This window comes from Coturnix japonica, chromosome Z (genome assembly GCF_054131305.1).
Source record: "Coturnix japonica strain WE chromosome Z, WE-NBRP24, whole genome shotgun sequence".
In the NCBI taxonomy this organism is placed as follows: Eukaryota; Metazoa; Chordata; class Aves; order Galliformes; family Phasianidae; genus Coturnix; species Coturnix japonica.
The window spans coordinates 20,026,514-20,041,445 of record NC_140702.1 but is presented as its reverse complement, the minus strand read 5'-3'; the positions used below and the strand labels follow the sequence as shown (position 1 = coordinate 20,041,445).

At 36.9% G+C, this 14,932-nt stretch overlaps 1 protein-coding gene across 2 annotated transcripts in view; it reads right to left on the bottom strand.

Moving 5' to 3' along the window:
* The window catches only part of EDIL3 (EGF like and discoidin domains 3), a 260,926-nt gene that overhangs the window by 125,866 nt on the left and 120,128 nt on the right, over positions 1–14,932 (bottom strand). For both annotated transcript variants that reach the window (XM_085528740.1, XM_085528741.1), the window contains one exon: positions 11,486–11,614. In XM_085528740.1, coding sequence (XP_085384866.1) covers positions 11,486–11,614 — 129 coding nt within the window. The remainder of the gene's footprint in view (positions 1–11,485; positions 11,615–14,932) is intronic.

The following is a 14,932-nucleotide window of genomic DNA, read 5'->3' as shown; positions in this document are numbered from 1 at the left end:
CAGTGGGACCTCAGTACATTTATGTTGCATAAGTGCACATAAAGGTGCTGCTCACAGACCATTTTCATGCTTTGCTAATACCTAAAAATGTGTATTCCCACTTACTCATAAATGTGTTCTTCACTTCATATCAATCTCATTGTTAGATTTAATAACAGGAAAAAAGATCTTTTGGCACAGTTCTTTTATCTCTTCTCCCCTCTAGTGACTACACAGTACTACGTTACATTACATTTAACATACATGGACACCTCTAGCACATTTATAAATCATCTGCATGCAGGGTTACTAAATGAAAGGATTAATTACTGCATGATTAACCACTTGGCTTGGATACTAACATCTTTATCAAACCAAACCATTCATTAAGGCAATATGTAGATCTTTAACCTTACAATAAGTATACATTTTCTTACATTCTACATGTATACAAACTTAAAAGCAAGAGGAAAGGTCTGGGGAACTACAGGCCATTCAACTGCATTTCAGGCCCTAGGAAGGTAGTGGAAAAAAGCAACCTGAAAAACATTTCCAAGCACATGATAGTGGTGCAGAGTACTCAGCTTGGATTTATGAGAAGGAAATCACCCCCTGATCAACCACATAGACTTACACAATTATGTCACTGGCTTCCTGGACAGAGGTGTGCAGGGGATGTTATACACTTTGAATTTAGTTAAGATATTAACACTGTGTCTCACAGCATTCTTGTGCTGGGAATGACACTGTGCAGATTAGGTAAGTGGACAGTGAGATGAAGTGAAAACCAGCTGAATGGCCAGACTCTGGCAGTGAATCCAGTTGGAGGCAAATCATTGGTGGTATACCCCAGGCTCCCTACTCGGTCTGATATCGTTCAGCACCTTTGTTGCAAGTTGGCAGGTGACACAGCAAGGGAAGAAGTAACCCTGCTTTGAATAAAGGGTTTGGGTAGGTAAAACCCAGATATCCCTTCCAATGCACAATTCGTTTGCCAAACAAGGTTGTGGATGCCCCATCCCTGGAGGCAGTCAAGGCCAGGCTGGATGTGGCTCTGGGCAACCTAGTCTAGTGGTTGGAGATCCTGCATATAGCAGGGAGTTGAAACTAGATGATCTTTGTGGTCCTTTTCAACTCAGGTCATTCTGTGATTCTATGGTTCTGTGATATATGCATTAAGCATACATGCTATGTATATGGTATTTACTATATTTATTAAATTCAGGAATTTATTAGCCACCTACCAATCATTTTATCTTTTGGACTAGAGTAATTTTCTTGCTTCCTCTGCAAAGATGAAAAAGAATTCCAGATTTCACTTCCCAGAGAAAATGCAAAATGTACATGAAGCAGTTTCCTCACATCATCAATGACTATCTAGTTCAGGAAGGAATCTATTTATTGTAATGGCTTCTGTCTCCACCTAACTGACAGCTCTATTATCTCAGAGCGCATACAATCTACTTGCTCTTCATAACTCTTAGAGTGTTATATGTCCTGCAACTAAAAACACTGGGACTTGTATTTCTGAAAGCTAGATAGGCAACATCACTTTTGTTTGATGCTCACATCAAATAAGATCTATCTAAATAGGTTACAGCATTTTCCAAGACTTTGTTCAGCAGCTAAGGAATTGCCTTTACAGATACCATCTCTATCAGGACTTAGGGCTACAGGTGGTATAATCCCTGCAAAACATCTTTATTTCCTTGAGGAGCCACTTTCTCTGTAAGAGCATTGAAATGATGTCAGAAATGAAGACTGTAAACTCTACATTTTAAATTTGAATAAGCTACCTTCATCCATAACTTTCTCTCCTGCATTTTACTGTATGTCTTTTCCCACAGTGTGATTTCAAAACTCCCTTTGATATTAAGTATGAGTGTCAAAGAAAGTAGAATGGATGAAAAAAACAGTCTAATTGCTTTCTAGCAATGAAAACTATGTGTATTGGAAGAGAATACTGCTTTTAATAAAAACTTTAAAAGCTGCCTGAGCACAGTAACTGTATGCATATAAGACTCTATTAAATACAAGAAAGGATCAAACAAAACACATTTCCAGAACAAGATGCCTTACTGACTTGTACTGTGGTCAAAATGACATCTGACAAGATTAGAGAACTTATCTATTATTAGCAGGCAAGCAGCAACTTAAATTCTCTTTAATGTCGAAATACATACACATCTGGACCATGCAATGTCAATTCACTTTCAACACTTTCTAGTAAGACAGCAATTCTTAAATGCTAATATTTTTGTTCCCAGAGCACAGATATTAGAAGTTCTTCTGCAATCATAAGCAACAGCTGATACCTCAAATCACAAAAGATCCAAACTAGTGTTCAGAAAGTATCATAGCAAGTAACATCTCCAGAAAGTCTGAAGAGTATCAGAGTTTTATTAATAGCAATCACCAAACTGATGTGCATCAGCTGCAACATCTATCTAATCTGATGGAAATGGAGAGTGGCCACTTACAACTTTTATGCCCCTCTACATGTTCCACCCCTTCCCTAGGACCTGACAGCTGTGTTGCTTAACCTCAGGGATACTGTCTCTGTACAAGTTCTAGGCTGGCTGGACAGACTGAATTGGGTGGAGTTTTCTTGCTGAAATGTTTTATATTGATTCCTGGCGTGCAACATGAGGAATGTTACACTATCTGATTATTTTATCTGAGATTATTTTCATCTCAAAGGGATCCAGTTCTTGTGCTCTGAGACCACCCTGTCACATGAAGCAAAGCATTCCAAGTGGAGATGAGAGACTTTTAATAAAATGAACTCCTAAACTAAAACACTCATCAGATGTCCTACAGAAATAATTGAGATATTTAATGCATCAGAATAAGTGCAAGATAGAAGAATATCCTGGGTATTCATATGTAAATGTGGTGGCACCATGAGTTTTCCTTGAGATAGCTTATAAAGGAAATATGTTTGTAATGCAAATTGGCATATACTATTAGAATACTGTCTTGATATACTGCACTTCAAGTCTAAGCATTGTTTTTTTCCATGTTTCAAACTCAGAGGTAATAGGTCTAAAAATATTCCTCTTTCCATCTGTATATTATTTATTCACAAATAAACTCACTGATCTCAAAAGTGATTCACATGAATAATGACTACTTAAATTTCAAAAGAGCAGCTAAAGTACTCTTTGCCATCTTCAAGCTCTTCACTCAGCCTGTAGTACAGAAACACCACTAGATCCTTCATTTTTTTTATTTTCTTTTCTATTTTTAATTTCAAGCACAGCCATTTGGAGTGCTATGTGAATTATCCAAATGACAAATATTCAAGTGTCTCATATAATTTTCAACCAGCTCAATAAACAATGGAAATACAAGTATTCTATACAGAGAACTGCACGATCCTATGTTTGTAACACATATACAGTATTTTCATTCTTCATCTCTGACAAACCTACACACACAGATGGCCCAGCAGTGTAGTTCTTGTAGCAGAAGAAAAAAAGAAAGATAGAAAAAAACACTTAAATGATAAAACTCATCTTTGTTTTCTAACAGCTGCTTCACACAAAGAGGGATCAGACTATACTACTCTGTGACAAAACTTTAGGTCATAAGTATTGCCTTTTTAGGTAAAATTTCACTTATCTTCATTATCTTCCTCATACAAATGTGCTGGTATCTCGGTAAAGAATTTGTGACTGCAATGGAGACTGAATGCTAACTTCCTTTTAAAGCTGCTGCTGATCCTAATCCATCAAAATTGCTTAAACTGTCTTATGATGGGCATGAAAACTAGGGAGCAAGTAGAAAGAACTGATGATAAGCTCATCTTCATGTTTCCCGTTTTTTCCCTCTAACTTTCAATAATTCTGCTGTCACTCACCCACATCATCTATTATTTCAGAGTTGCAGATATTAAGAAATTACAAAAATAATTCTCTATAGGTGTAATAATATAGTTAACACAGTCTTAAGAGCTTATTTTTGCAATTTCTTAAAGAAATGTTGTGAATGTGATTACTTGCAACAGTCAGAGTACCATGTCACTTAGCATTCCAAGGCTGTACCAAAGTACACATGTTCAAACCTCTCAGAAAAGGGCCTCTAACCATGCATAATGCCAAGGACATTGCCCTCAGAAGAAACCATTATTTCAGTGTTAGAAAGATGGGCTCATACAAACAGCTGATAAGCAGGCTTACTCAAAAAATATACTACTTGACAAGCAGACAAACTTGAAGGTAAGAATCTGCAATCACTGAAGTTAATATTGGTAAGATTATTTATAGGACTACATTAACAAATGCAATTACTTTCGTTTTTCTAATCAGTATTCTTCCACTTACAGTATGTTTTCCTTAGACGAGTCTTCTGATACCAAATACTTGCTAGGACAGTGTTGTGATTATTCCCATAGTGAAGGCTAGGACTGATCAAAATGAAAGTCAGCAATGGCCACACTTCTAGAAGCTGCTTAAACAAAAATACTGGATTTTGGAAATAAAAAGTGAAGTACAAAGAAAAGCAGATTTTCCTCTGAAAAGGAAATAACATCTGCTTTAACATGGTACTCTCCAGTGATGACAACAATGCTGTATCACCTGTGTAACAGCTGAAAAAACAGCACGTGCTATTTTTGTAAGTGTGAATGGGAACACAATCAAAAAAGAACACCAAATAATAAAACGTCATTAAGGTCCTGTATAATAGCTTTTGTTTGCTTGGATGTATAATCCTGAAGGAAACTGAAAATATTTCTACAGTACATACTGCATGGAATAATGCAGAAGTAAATTAGAAAGATTTGTTATAACATATCTACAGATATTACACTCATTGCTCTTTTCAGTGAATAAAAATTTCAACTGATGCAAATTGAAATTTGAATGATGAGTGCATCATCAGTCCTTTACACAAAATCTCTTTAAGCATAGGATATTTCAGAAATATAAACTCCAAACACAAATAGTTGTAGGAAAAACATATGAAAAGGAGTGGAAGGGACCAAATGAATCACAGTGTCCAGTTCCCTTTCTGCTACTAAAGAGCTGACTGTAATTCTTCAAACTGCTCATCGTTTTGCTGTAATATTTCTCTGGTGCATAATGACTCTAACAGAATATATAAACATAACACACTCCTTCACATTCTCATTTCATGAAGCCATGTAAGATTGTTTTTAAAAAAGCACTCTAGTTATTGAATATGTAAAAGGGAATCTGTGTGGGCTTTTTTGCAGATGCGTCTGAATGCAGTTTTAGCAAGACTCATTGCTAGTATTTGCCATAGTGTATTAGGGAATATAAACAGTTATTCTCATGCTGAAAGAGGATATTGTATTTATGTTATAAAAGAAGAAATGTGTAAAGTTAGCATTACAATGAGACAACTGTTACTGAATCTAAAGAGTTCAGTATTTCAGTATTCAGTTTCCAGAATTTATTATTAATTCAAATAAAAAGGGGAACCTGCATGAGCAAAATATATCCCACATGCTATCTTTTTATTGCAAAACATGAACAAGCTAAAGTCCTTTGCAAATCAAGCAGCAGTGCATGTATTTTTGGAACACCGGTTTCTTTCCATGTGAAATAACAGCAATCCTTAGGAAAGACAGTAATTAGGAGAAGAGATATATACCCTCCTGCAAAAGATGCTTATAATGTGTACTGGCAGTTGAAGTGACGTTTATAACACAGAAGCACACATCTCTTTGAAAGTACCTGTCCTTGCATAGCGGAGCCAGTCTCATGTCATAAGAATCCCACTGCTCTGACCAATATCCTCATAAAATCCAACAGCTATTGGGAATATCTCCTTTCCTCCCACTATCATATCTTATAAAAGAAACTCAGGCATCAAATTAGGAGGCTTAATAAAAGTCAAGCTCAATATCCAGCTTGGGTTAAAATGAAAAAATGAAACATCCAACAAAATGAAAGACAAAGAACATAGAAAGCACTGTAAGAATATTCTACCCCATAAATGGCACGGCTTTTTCTTTGGTGGGGGTTGCTGTGTCAGTAAAATCCATTGCATAACAAAGATGGCTTTAAGAAGGTCACAGAGACACCATTTAAAACTCTTGCAAAAACTCTTATGAAAAAGAAAGAGAAACAATGCAAACTGTTTGCAGAGAAAACAGTCAGACAGTAACATGACAAATGTATGCAATATAATAAGTGGTGTACAGAAGGCGCTAAGAATCTTCTTTTCTACTACTTGCATAATGCAGAAAGAAAGAGATGATTTAAGACCCTGAAAGACACAGAGTCACTCAATGTATCAGGATATTGTTGAGGTCAAATGTTCAATAGGAATAAAAAAAAGATATTGCAAGTTTGTATGAATAAGAAGAATAAGTAATACTACACAACCGAAGCCAACAGGAATTAAAGAAAATTGGAAGGAGTATTGTAATTCCTACTTGAGACTTTAAGCCAATCTCTGGCTATTATAGAATAAACTAACATTTTTAAATAGGGGGTAAGCTATGCTCTGTCTTCATGGCAGTGCATCCTGATTCATCCCATGAAGTGCCTATTGCTGCTCTGTTTCCTGAAATTTAATGTTTGTCTGTTTGTTCTAACGGCTCCAAAACTGTTGTCACTCTTGTTCAGTCTCACTGCACACTTGTTGTAAGGAAATTCATCATCAAATCTTACTCTGTTTTCAGCTGACAACTGTATCGATATGCATCTCAACTAACAGATTTTTTCTTTCTTTTTCCAGGCAGTTTCATACACAGGTTTTACTGGACTACTATGAATGCAACAGACATCTCCAGCAAAGCTGCTCTTATAGCCATTGCTTATGCCTTTCCCATGCTCCACATTTTGCTCCCTTACACAGTTTTCATGTTAGGAACAATGTTTGATTGACTTCCCCAACAGTAATCACTGCCAAAAAGCTTACAAACTTCTTTCCTGGTGATATCTTATAGATACCTTTCACACAGCTTAATTTCTTTTACATTTTAACTATGCAAAATTCTAAGTTACTGAAAATGAAAATGGCATTTCTACCCTTCTTTATTTCTTATCTAAACAACTATTCAGACCGAGAAATAGTTTGCAGAATTCAGCTATAGTGCTTAGATATGCATGTTACTAGTATTTGATAGTAATAGTAGTATATAAGTACTAGTATATAAGCTACATAACTTATGAAAACTGTGCAGACAGTCAATTTCAATAACAATAAAAGAACTCACAAAAATAAAAAGAAACACCTCAGATAGATTTAGAATTCCCTAAGCCTAAGCTTGTATTGCAAGAGAAGTCACCGTAAGTGTTCATCAGTAGAAGCATAGGGTGTACATCTAGCATGGCATATCTGCGTCTACCCTAGTATGCTAAATTTGCCCATGTGGCTCAGGATGCTTCTGGCTTGGAATAAGCTGCATCTGTGCAAGATGCAATTGGTTTCAGCCTCCAAAACAAGACAGCTGCATGCAAACCGCCTGTGGGGAATGGATTCTGGATGACTCTATCACCAAACTGCAGGTGGAATCAGTTTAGCAAGAGTACCTGCTCATTACAACAAACAAAATCCAAGCCACAGAATGTTCTCCAGCTTCCTCACACATATATCTTCCCCAGTAGATGGACAGGTTCCTGCATTTGAATTTGTTACTAAACCAAAGCTGTAGATTACACGTGATCTCAGCTAGGCCAGATTCATGGTAACTGGCCCTTCCAGCTGCAGTCCTGCACTAAGAGCCAGTACTCTATGCATACTTGGAATGATACCTCAACATACTACTAAAACGTGAGCTGATGTTCTCTTACATGGCCCCCTATTCCAGCTGCGCAGGTTCTCAACACATTGATGTGGCAGCTGCAAATACACAAACCATTTAAACTGTGGAGACAGAAAGTAGAGAATGCTGGAATAACACTAGGAAGAGTTTTCCTACATTATCAAACATGTTTGTTTCATAAGCTTTAATCCTCTTTAGAGTGCAAGGCATTTAGAAATGGCCGGCAGCATTAGCCATCAACAGAATATAAATTAACAAACTGAACACTTAAATTTGGACTCTTTGCTGTTTCAAACTTTGCTTTTTTGAGGATGGACCTCTCAGTTATTTCAGTTTGTTGAGTGGCAGACACAATTTGACCTATTTTGATGATAATCACAATAACGCTTGTTATCTACATAGGTTGCTACAACAAAGAGCACAATAACACAATTTTGATTGAGCAAATTCTCAGCTACAGAATACTATTGTTCAACATAGTCACCACCATTAACTGTGCATTTTTGCCACCGATGAACATGAGCCTGCATGCTGCAGTCATAGCATTCTGTACTAGCAGAGGTAAACCGCTGCCTTTGTCACCACTGCTGGAACACCTCACTGTGCTACATGCCCTGTTTGGTCTCCATAATTGTTCAGCAAATGAAGATGAATAGAGGAATTTTTTTTTCTACATGGGAGAATTCAATGACACACCTTTGCTTCATACGCACTTTAGTCTAGCTATAGATGTCCATGTTCACTGCAGAAGTGCTGGACTAGACGACCTTTATGGGTTCCTTCCAACCCAAACAAATTCTCTGATTCTGTGATTCATTACCCCTCTGCTCCTATCTGTCACACAGCAACAGAATATAATGGAATACTGGTGGGAAGGTGATACTGCCATACCACCAACATCCACATCTGATGTCATGGGACGATTTAATAAAACAAGAAGCATTACTCTTGGGAAGCCCTCTTATGTTACTCTGTTTTATGTTTTTTTTGTTTGTTTGTCTGATTATTTTGTGTGTGTGTTTGTTAAGTATGTGAATAATTCATCTATTTCACACTTAATCTCTGCTAGTCCTCCATTGTCAACCTCTGCTTCTGCTCAACGTGGTGCCTCTCACAGGATGCTGTCCTTCCTGAACTGATTCCACATGGCACACGGGAGTCCCACAGCCCGCAGCTTTCCAAGCGCTCCCCAGCACAGCTCTGTAATGCAAGATCCACCTTTCAAGCACTACTCCAGCACCATCCCCACAGGTGGCAGCTCCCTTGGCTCTCCTGGACAGCCTGCTCCTCCATGGGATGGAGGGAGCTGCTGCCTGGAGCACCTCTTGCCCTCCTCCTGCCTTGACCCTGACCCCTATAGGGCTGCTTTTCTCCCATTGCTCACTCCTCTCTCCCAGCTGCTGTCACAAAGTGGTGTTTTCTTTCTTAACTCTGCTCGCCCAGAGCACACCCAGAGTCACTTATGGCTCAGCTCTGGCAGTGGTGGGTCCATGTTGGAGCAGCTGGAGCTGCTCTGCTCTGACATGGGGCACTGATGGGCTCTGCTCACACAGGCCATTCCTGCTGCCCCCTGCTACCAAAACATTACCACATAAGCTTGCAACTTATCTTTCAGTCAGCATGATCCTGAAGAAAACATTACCTGCTGTTCTTAGAAATGAGCATCGCACTTAAGGAATACACCCCAGTCCTGCTGGGCATGAGTTTTATGCTATTTTCAGGAATTTAAGTGCTCTGAACTACTCTCTGGAAGAGCTGTTTCTCAGTGTAGAAAGACTGTAGGGAGACTTGCTTTCTTGCCTCAAGCAAGCTTTTGCAAATTCCTCTCTCCTTGTCACTAGATACTGTCAACAGCATGTTTGAAAGCCAGACTGTCATACAGAAGCAGCTTCTTAGGTGTCTCCATACAAATCTCCCCAGGTGAAAAGCAATGGAGTCTTTACTATCCTATCCTTGTCAGACTTCTTACCACTGAGGAATAGATAACCACTGACAATTAATATTGTTTTGGCAATAAATCTTTACTATGAAATCAGTGATCTGGCTAATGATCTATTTTGTAATTTATACATTAATTATTTATACAGGTAAAATTCAAGGAACAGCAGAAATATTGACAGGATGTTTGTTGATAAGAATGTCAGAATACTGGCTTTGGGAACATATCCTGATTGAAAAATCAGTCACTTAACTTAATTGATTTAGCAACAGTATCTCAGACATAAGAGAAGTCTGAGATAAGAAACCTTGCACAAGAAAGGATAACATGATTTCTGGATATCTTAACAATTTAGATGAAGATACACGTCTTTCAGTGAGGTCATTTTAATGATGGATCTAGTTTGACAGACTTCTTATTTGATTTAGAATGAATTCAGAACTGAACTGCTGAACTTTATGAAGTAGAGGAACTCATATAAAAGGAACTTCATGAATTAAGCTAAAGAGAAATCATATTAAAGAGTTACATTAAATGCACCACTGGAAGTCAGATTTTTCCTTATTAAAGTCAGGTTCTCCTCTGCTTCTCGTAGCTGATGTCCTTAGAGACACCCTGAACATCTATATATTGCATACGGTTTATTACCACATCTTAAATCAGACTCTCTGAAAAAGACTGAATGTCATTCTCCCCCAAAGACTAACTTTTCACACAAATTTATCTTACTGGAAATCCCATTAGCTCCTGTCTTCTCCCCATGGTGAATCTGAATTGCCCATGTGAGAACTCTGCTTTATTCAGAAATTAGTGTAAGTGTACTTTGCTGATTATCAGGAGGATAACAGTAGCTAATTGTTACACATTTGAATATTTTCAAAAGGATATAGGGACCCAGTAAACAGCTATGATTAATGCCATAATTCACTACTGTATGCTTGTTTTTTCATCAAGCCAGTAATATATGACTTTTTTCAGACAGTACAGGTTCATTTTGCTTGATGAAAAATTTGTAGTGTTATTCACTTCATGGCATACTTAATAAAGGTCACTTCTTTGACATAATCATGCCTTGTTTCCTGTTCTGAAGACTCCTGAGCTCCTGGTTACATAGTTTAAAGACAGGCAATCATTTGCAATAAGAATTATGCTGTAAACTCATTCCTCTCTTGAGTGAATATCAAAATCCAACAGTTTTTCTTCTTTTTTATATTGCTACTTTTCAGTTCCATAACTGCATAATCCTATGGTTAGCAATCTAATCTGAAAGTAGGAGAAATTCTTCTAGTATATTATAAGGAAAAAGATGTCCAGTTATTGCATTTAAAACATGATTAAATATAAACCCCATTTAAATTTAGGACTTCCACCCATAGATTTCGATACTGTGATTCAAGGCATTTATTCTTGATTTACAAATACACAGGTGAAGAAAATGGAGAAGGTGTATTTATACACCTTTTTTTTTTTCCAGTTATCCTTTCCATATTTACATACCATAAATCAAAACAAACGCACAGACACTTCCAACAGAAAAGGATCTATCTCTACTATCTCAAATACTGTCTTCCATTAAATCCACGATAAATGCAGTTGCATTTCCTTGTGATGTTTTACAATGTACATAAAGCATTCACTCTTATGTTGAGTAAGTTGGAAATAACACCATTTTCTGATGGTAGTAACAGTATTCAGTGGTATTAGCTTGATCACAAAATCAAGGGTAACAAGTTAAGAAAGGGAGATCCAATGTTGATCTTTAAGACTGCAAGCTAATAAAAAGGCTTCTGTCCATAAATACTTAAAAGTCACCATGTGGAACTTACTGTGCTGGCAGTGAATCCCATTAAAACCTTCAGGACATTTACAAACGTATCCTATGAATGTGTCGCCTCGGTATGCTTCGCTAATTTCACACATCCCACCATTATGACACGGATTTGGAAGGCAGGGTCCTAAGAGAAGGAATAAAAAAGAAAAAAAAAAAAAAAAGCAAGAAGATAAGCATATGTAAACATATAATAAAAAACATCATAATTTTACACTCATTAAGGAAATAAAATCCCTCATCTAGACCTCACTATTCCACTAAAAGATATCCTTCACTAAGTTCAGATAACTTGCCAGCACAGATTTTTACGAACAAGAAAAAACATGAAGCATGTCACTACTCATTAATCATAACATTATTTTTTAATGTAAGAGAAGACAGGAGACAGAGAAGCTAAATCTTACTCTCCTATTAAAGATAACAGGCATTCTAACTTTTATACCACTGTGCCAATATGTATTAATCAAAAGTGCCTATCATGCATGGAGCGACATGTACATTATCTCTGAGTAATCCCTACCTTTCAAGCATGTGACCTTTGCTGTGGCTTTGTATGTTTATTTGAATACGTAACTATTTGGCCAAGAAGTCAAATTACTAAACCAACTTTTCTTTTCCACAGAGTACCTTTTCAACAAATCCACTTCAAAAAATTCTTCTAAGTGAATATTTTCCCCCCCCAAACTAGCCAATACATTGGCTACATGAAATACATTAAGCTTCAGCTCTGAGATCTAATTTGTTAAGTTTGCAATGACTACATGTGTCTTTTGGTCCACGTATTATTCTGCCCGTGATGTGTGTAAACAACCTGAGCCACTGTATTATCTTACTAATGTTACACACGCTGCTCTGAAAGTAACGCCTCCTATTTACTTCCATGAGTACAACAGATACAAAGGTCACAATAATACTGTTGTATAGATACAGCAAATTCTCAGCTACAAAATACTTAACACAGTCACCATCACTAACTACACAGTTTCTCCAGCAATTAACAACAGTCTGCATACTGCACTTGTAGCAATCTGCACAAGCGGAGGTAACCCACTGTCACAGTCGTCATTGCAGACATGCACTTCATGCCACCTCACTGTGCTCACATCCACTGGTTGGTCAACATAAGTGTTCAGCAAGTGTCAGTGAATGTCAGTGGGTGCCATTTCTTCCACATGGAGGAATTCAATTACACACTTTTGCTTAATTTGCACTTCCATGTCAGACTTTATTTTTTCAGACTGCCCTTCCACTGCCATCTGTTGCATATCTACTGCATTCAGACTCTACTGCCATACTACTACCATCTGCCTCTGACACTGTGAACTAACATCATGAAATAGGTGGCAATACTTACTGAGTAGCCCTCGTACCTGTAGCATATCTCCTAGCAGAAGAAAATACTTTATAATCCTGATGAATTAATTTTCCAACCATATTTTAAAGAACTGACTGGAAAGCTTCATATGCAAGTTAGCATGTGCAAAGACTTGCAAATGCAGTATAAAGTATATTATTTGCAACCTATGCTATGTAACCCAAAAGCTGATAATCTTTATTTGCTGAATTGCAATGTAGTAATTATTCACCCACTTAAAATCATGTTGTTTTTTTTTTTTTTTAAAAAAAAGACATGAAGTTCTTTCCACAGCATAATTTACTGACAATCAGCACTGGGAATTGAATGATTGAAGTTTAAAGAGGCTCTGTGTTTAATGTTTCTCAGAGTCTGGCTATTTATGTTTTCAATTACAAACTCACGGTTCGACAGATGTTCAGAGTCACAGCACATATTCAGAATATCACCTCATGAAAAGTACATTCTCTGAGAAAACATTAATTTGCAGAGGACAAAAATTTTCAGAATGACAATTTTGTCAGAACACATTCCACAGTTATAACTGCTTGTGTAGTTAGAGCAGTTTGAGAAACTAACCACGTACATGCTTCTATTACAACTTTGTATTTAGTGTAACCTAGGATGCAGTCTTGCACAAATTGTGCTTATGCACTTCATTAGGCATGGACTATGTCCCACTGAATCTGATACATAAAACACATGAATATCTGTCAGTCTATTTCAAGTGTACTTAATAGCAAAAAAAAGGAAAAATCATGAAGACCAAAAGGAAGACAGACTGGTTGTTGCTGCCATGTTTGCTTTTTCCATTCCCATTCTCCACTACACTTTAAATATAGTGGTATACTACTCTTAATTCCAGTGAGTACATCTTAGTCTACTGGAAAGTCAAATAAGTTTCATGGTTTCCAACTTCCACAACTTCTGTTCATATTATTTCTCCTCTGTAATACTCTGAGAACTTTGTCAGTCTTCTTTGTCTCCCAATGAACATGGACTACATATATTTTCAAGTCTCTTTCACAGTGCTGCAGTTTGGGGAGTAACTGCAGTTACTCCTGTATGTTAATTATTTCTATTTGTGTGGAACTCTAATCTTCCAAGAACAATAAATCTTTTAACAATTATTTTCTCATTTTGCTTGCTGCTTTCTCCATATGGTTTGTTAAGCACATGTTCAGCATACTTCCATTGATTTTCCTTAGGTTTTGCATTTTCTCGGACCACTCTAAAGTACAAAGGCTTAAAAGGTCAACTGAGCAGCACAGTTATAGATACACTGGTGTATTCCAGTACTTGTATCTGACCATAGCCTTCTACAGCACTTTCCAACTGTGAAGAAAACACTGGCATGAATGAGTTTTTTTGACTGTGGTTGTCATTTGGTCATACACATACAATAACAGTGTTTTTAATATAAATGCTGAGTGCTTTTTTGTTGTTGACAGAAATTGGTGGTTCAGAAATGGTTTTGTGAGCAACAAAACATACTAATTAAATGCACTGAAAGTAGTTAACAAAAATCATCTAATTTTCACTAGTTAACATTTATTTCATCAAAATGACACAGAATCATCTGCATTTAAAAGAATGAATGATTGAAACACAAAAAAAGCCTGCAACATGGTACTTAATTTTTCCTAATTCTCAGCAGTATCAGTGTCCGAGGAACCCAGGACTTTTAAATTGTATGAATCACTAAGCATATAATTTATTTATGTTTTTAACCTGAGTCAATCGCAAGCCCTGTTTAACACGTACAATTATAAAGGTTTGAGTGTCTTGAAGAATCTGGGTCCTCAGCCAGTAATCATTTCATTTTAAACACTAAAATTGGTATGGAGAATCTGGGCACTGTTGCCACATGATAAGAGCTCCCATCTAACTTCCTTGAGCTTTTAAGTAACAACATATTGAATGCTGGATAATTAATTCCCTGACAATCTGATTAATATTCTCAGTTACTCAAATCTATAGCAGCAAGCTTGAAAGCATCCTTCTTCACCGAAAAACAAACAAATAAAACCCTTGTCAACTGATTTTTTTAAAGAACAGTGGGCTTCAGGGATTTGTTTTTCTAAATCA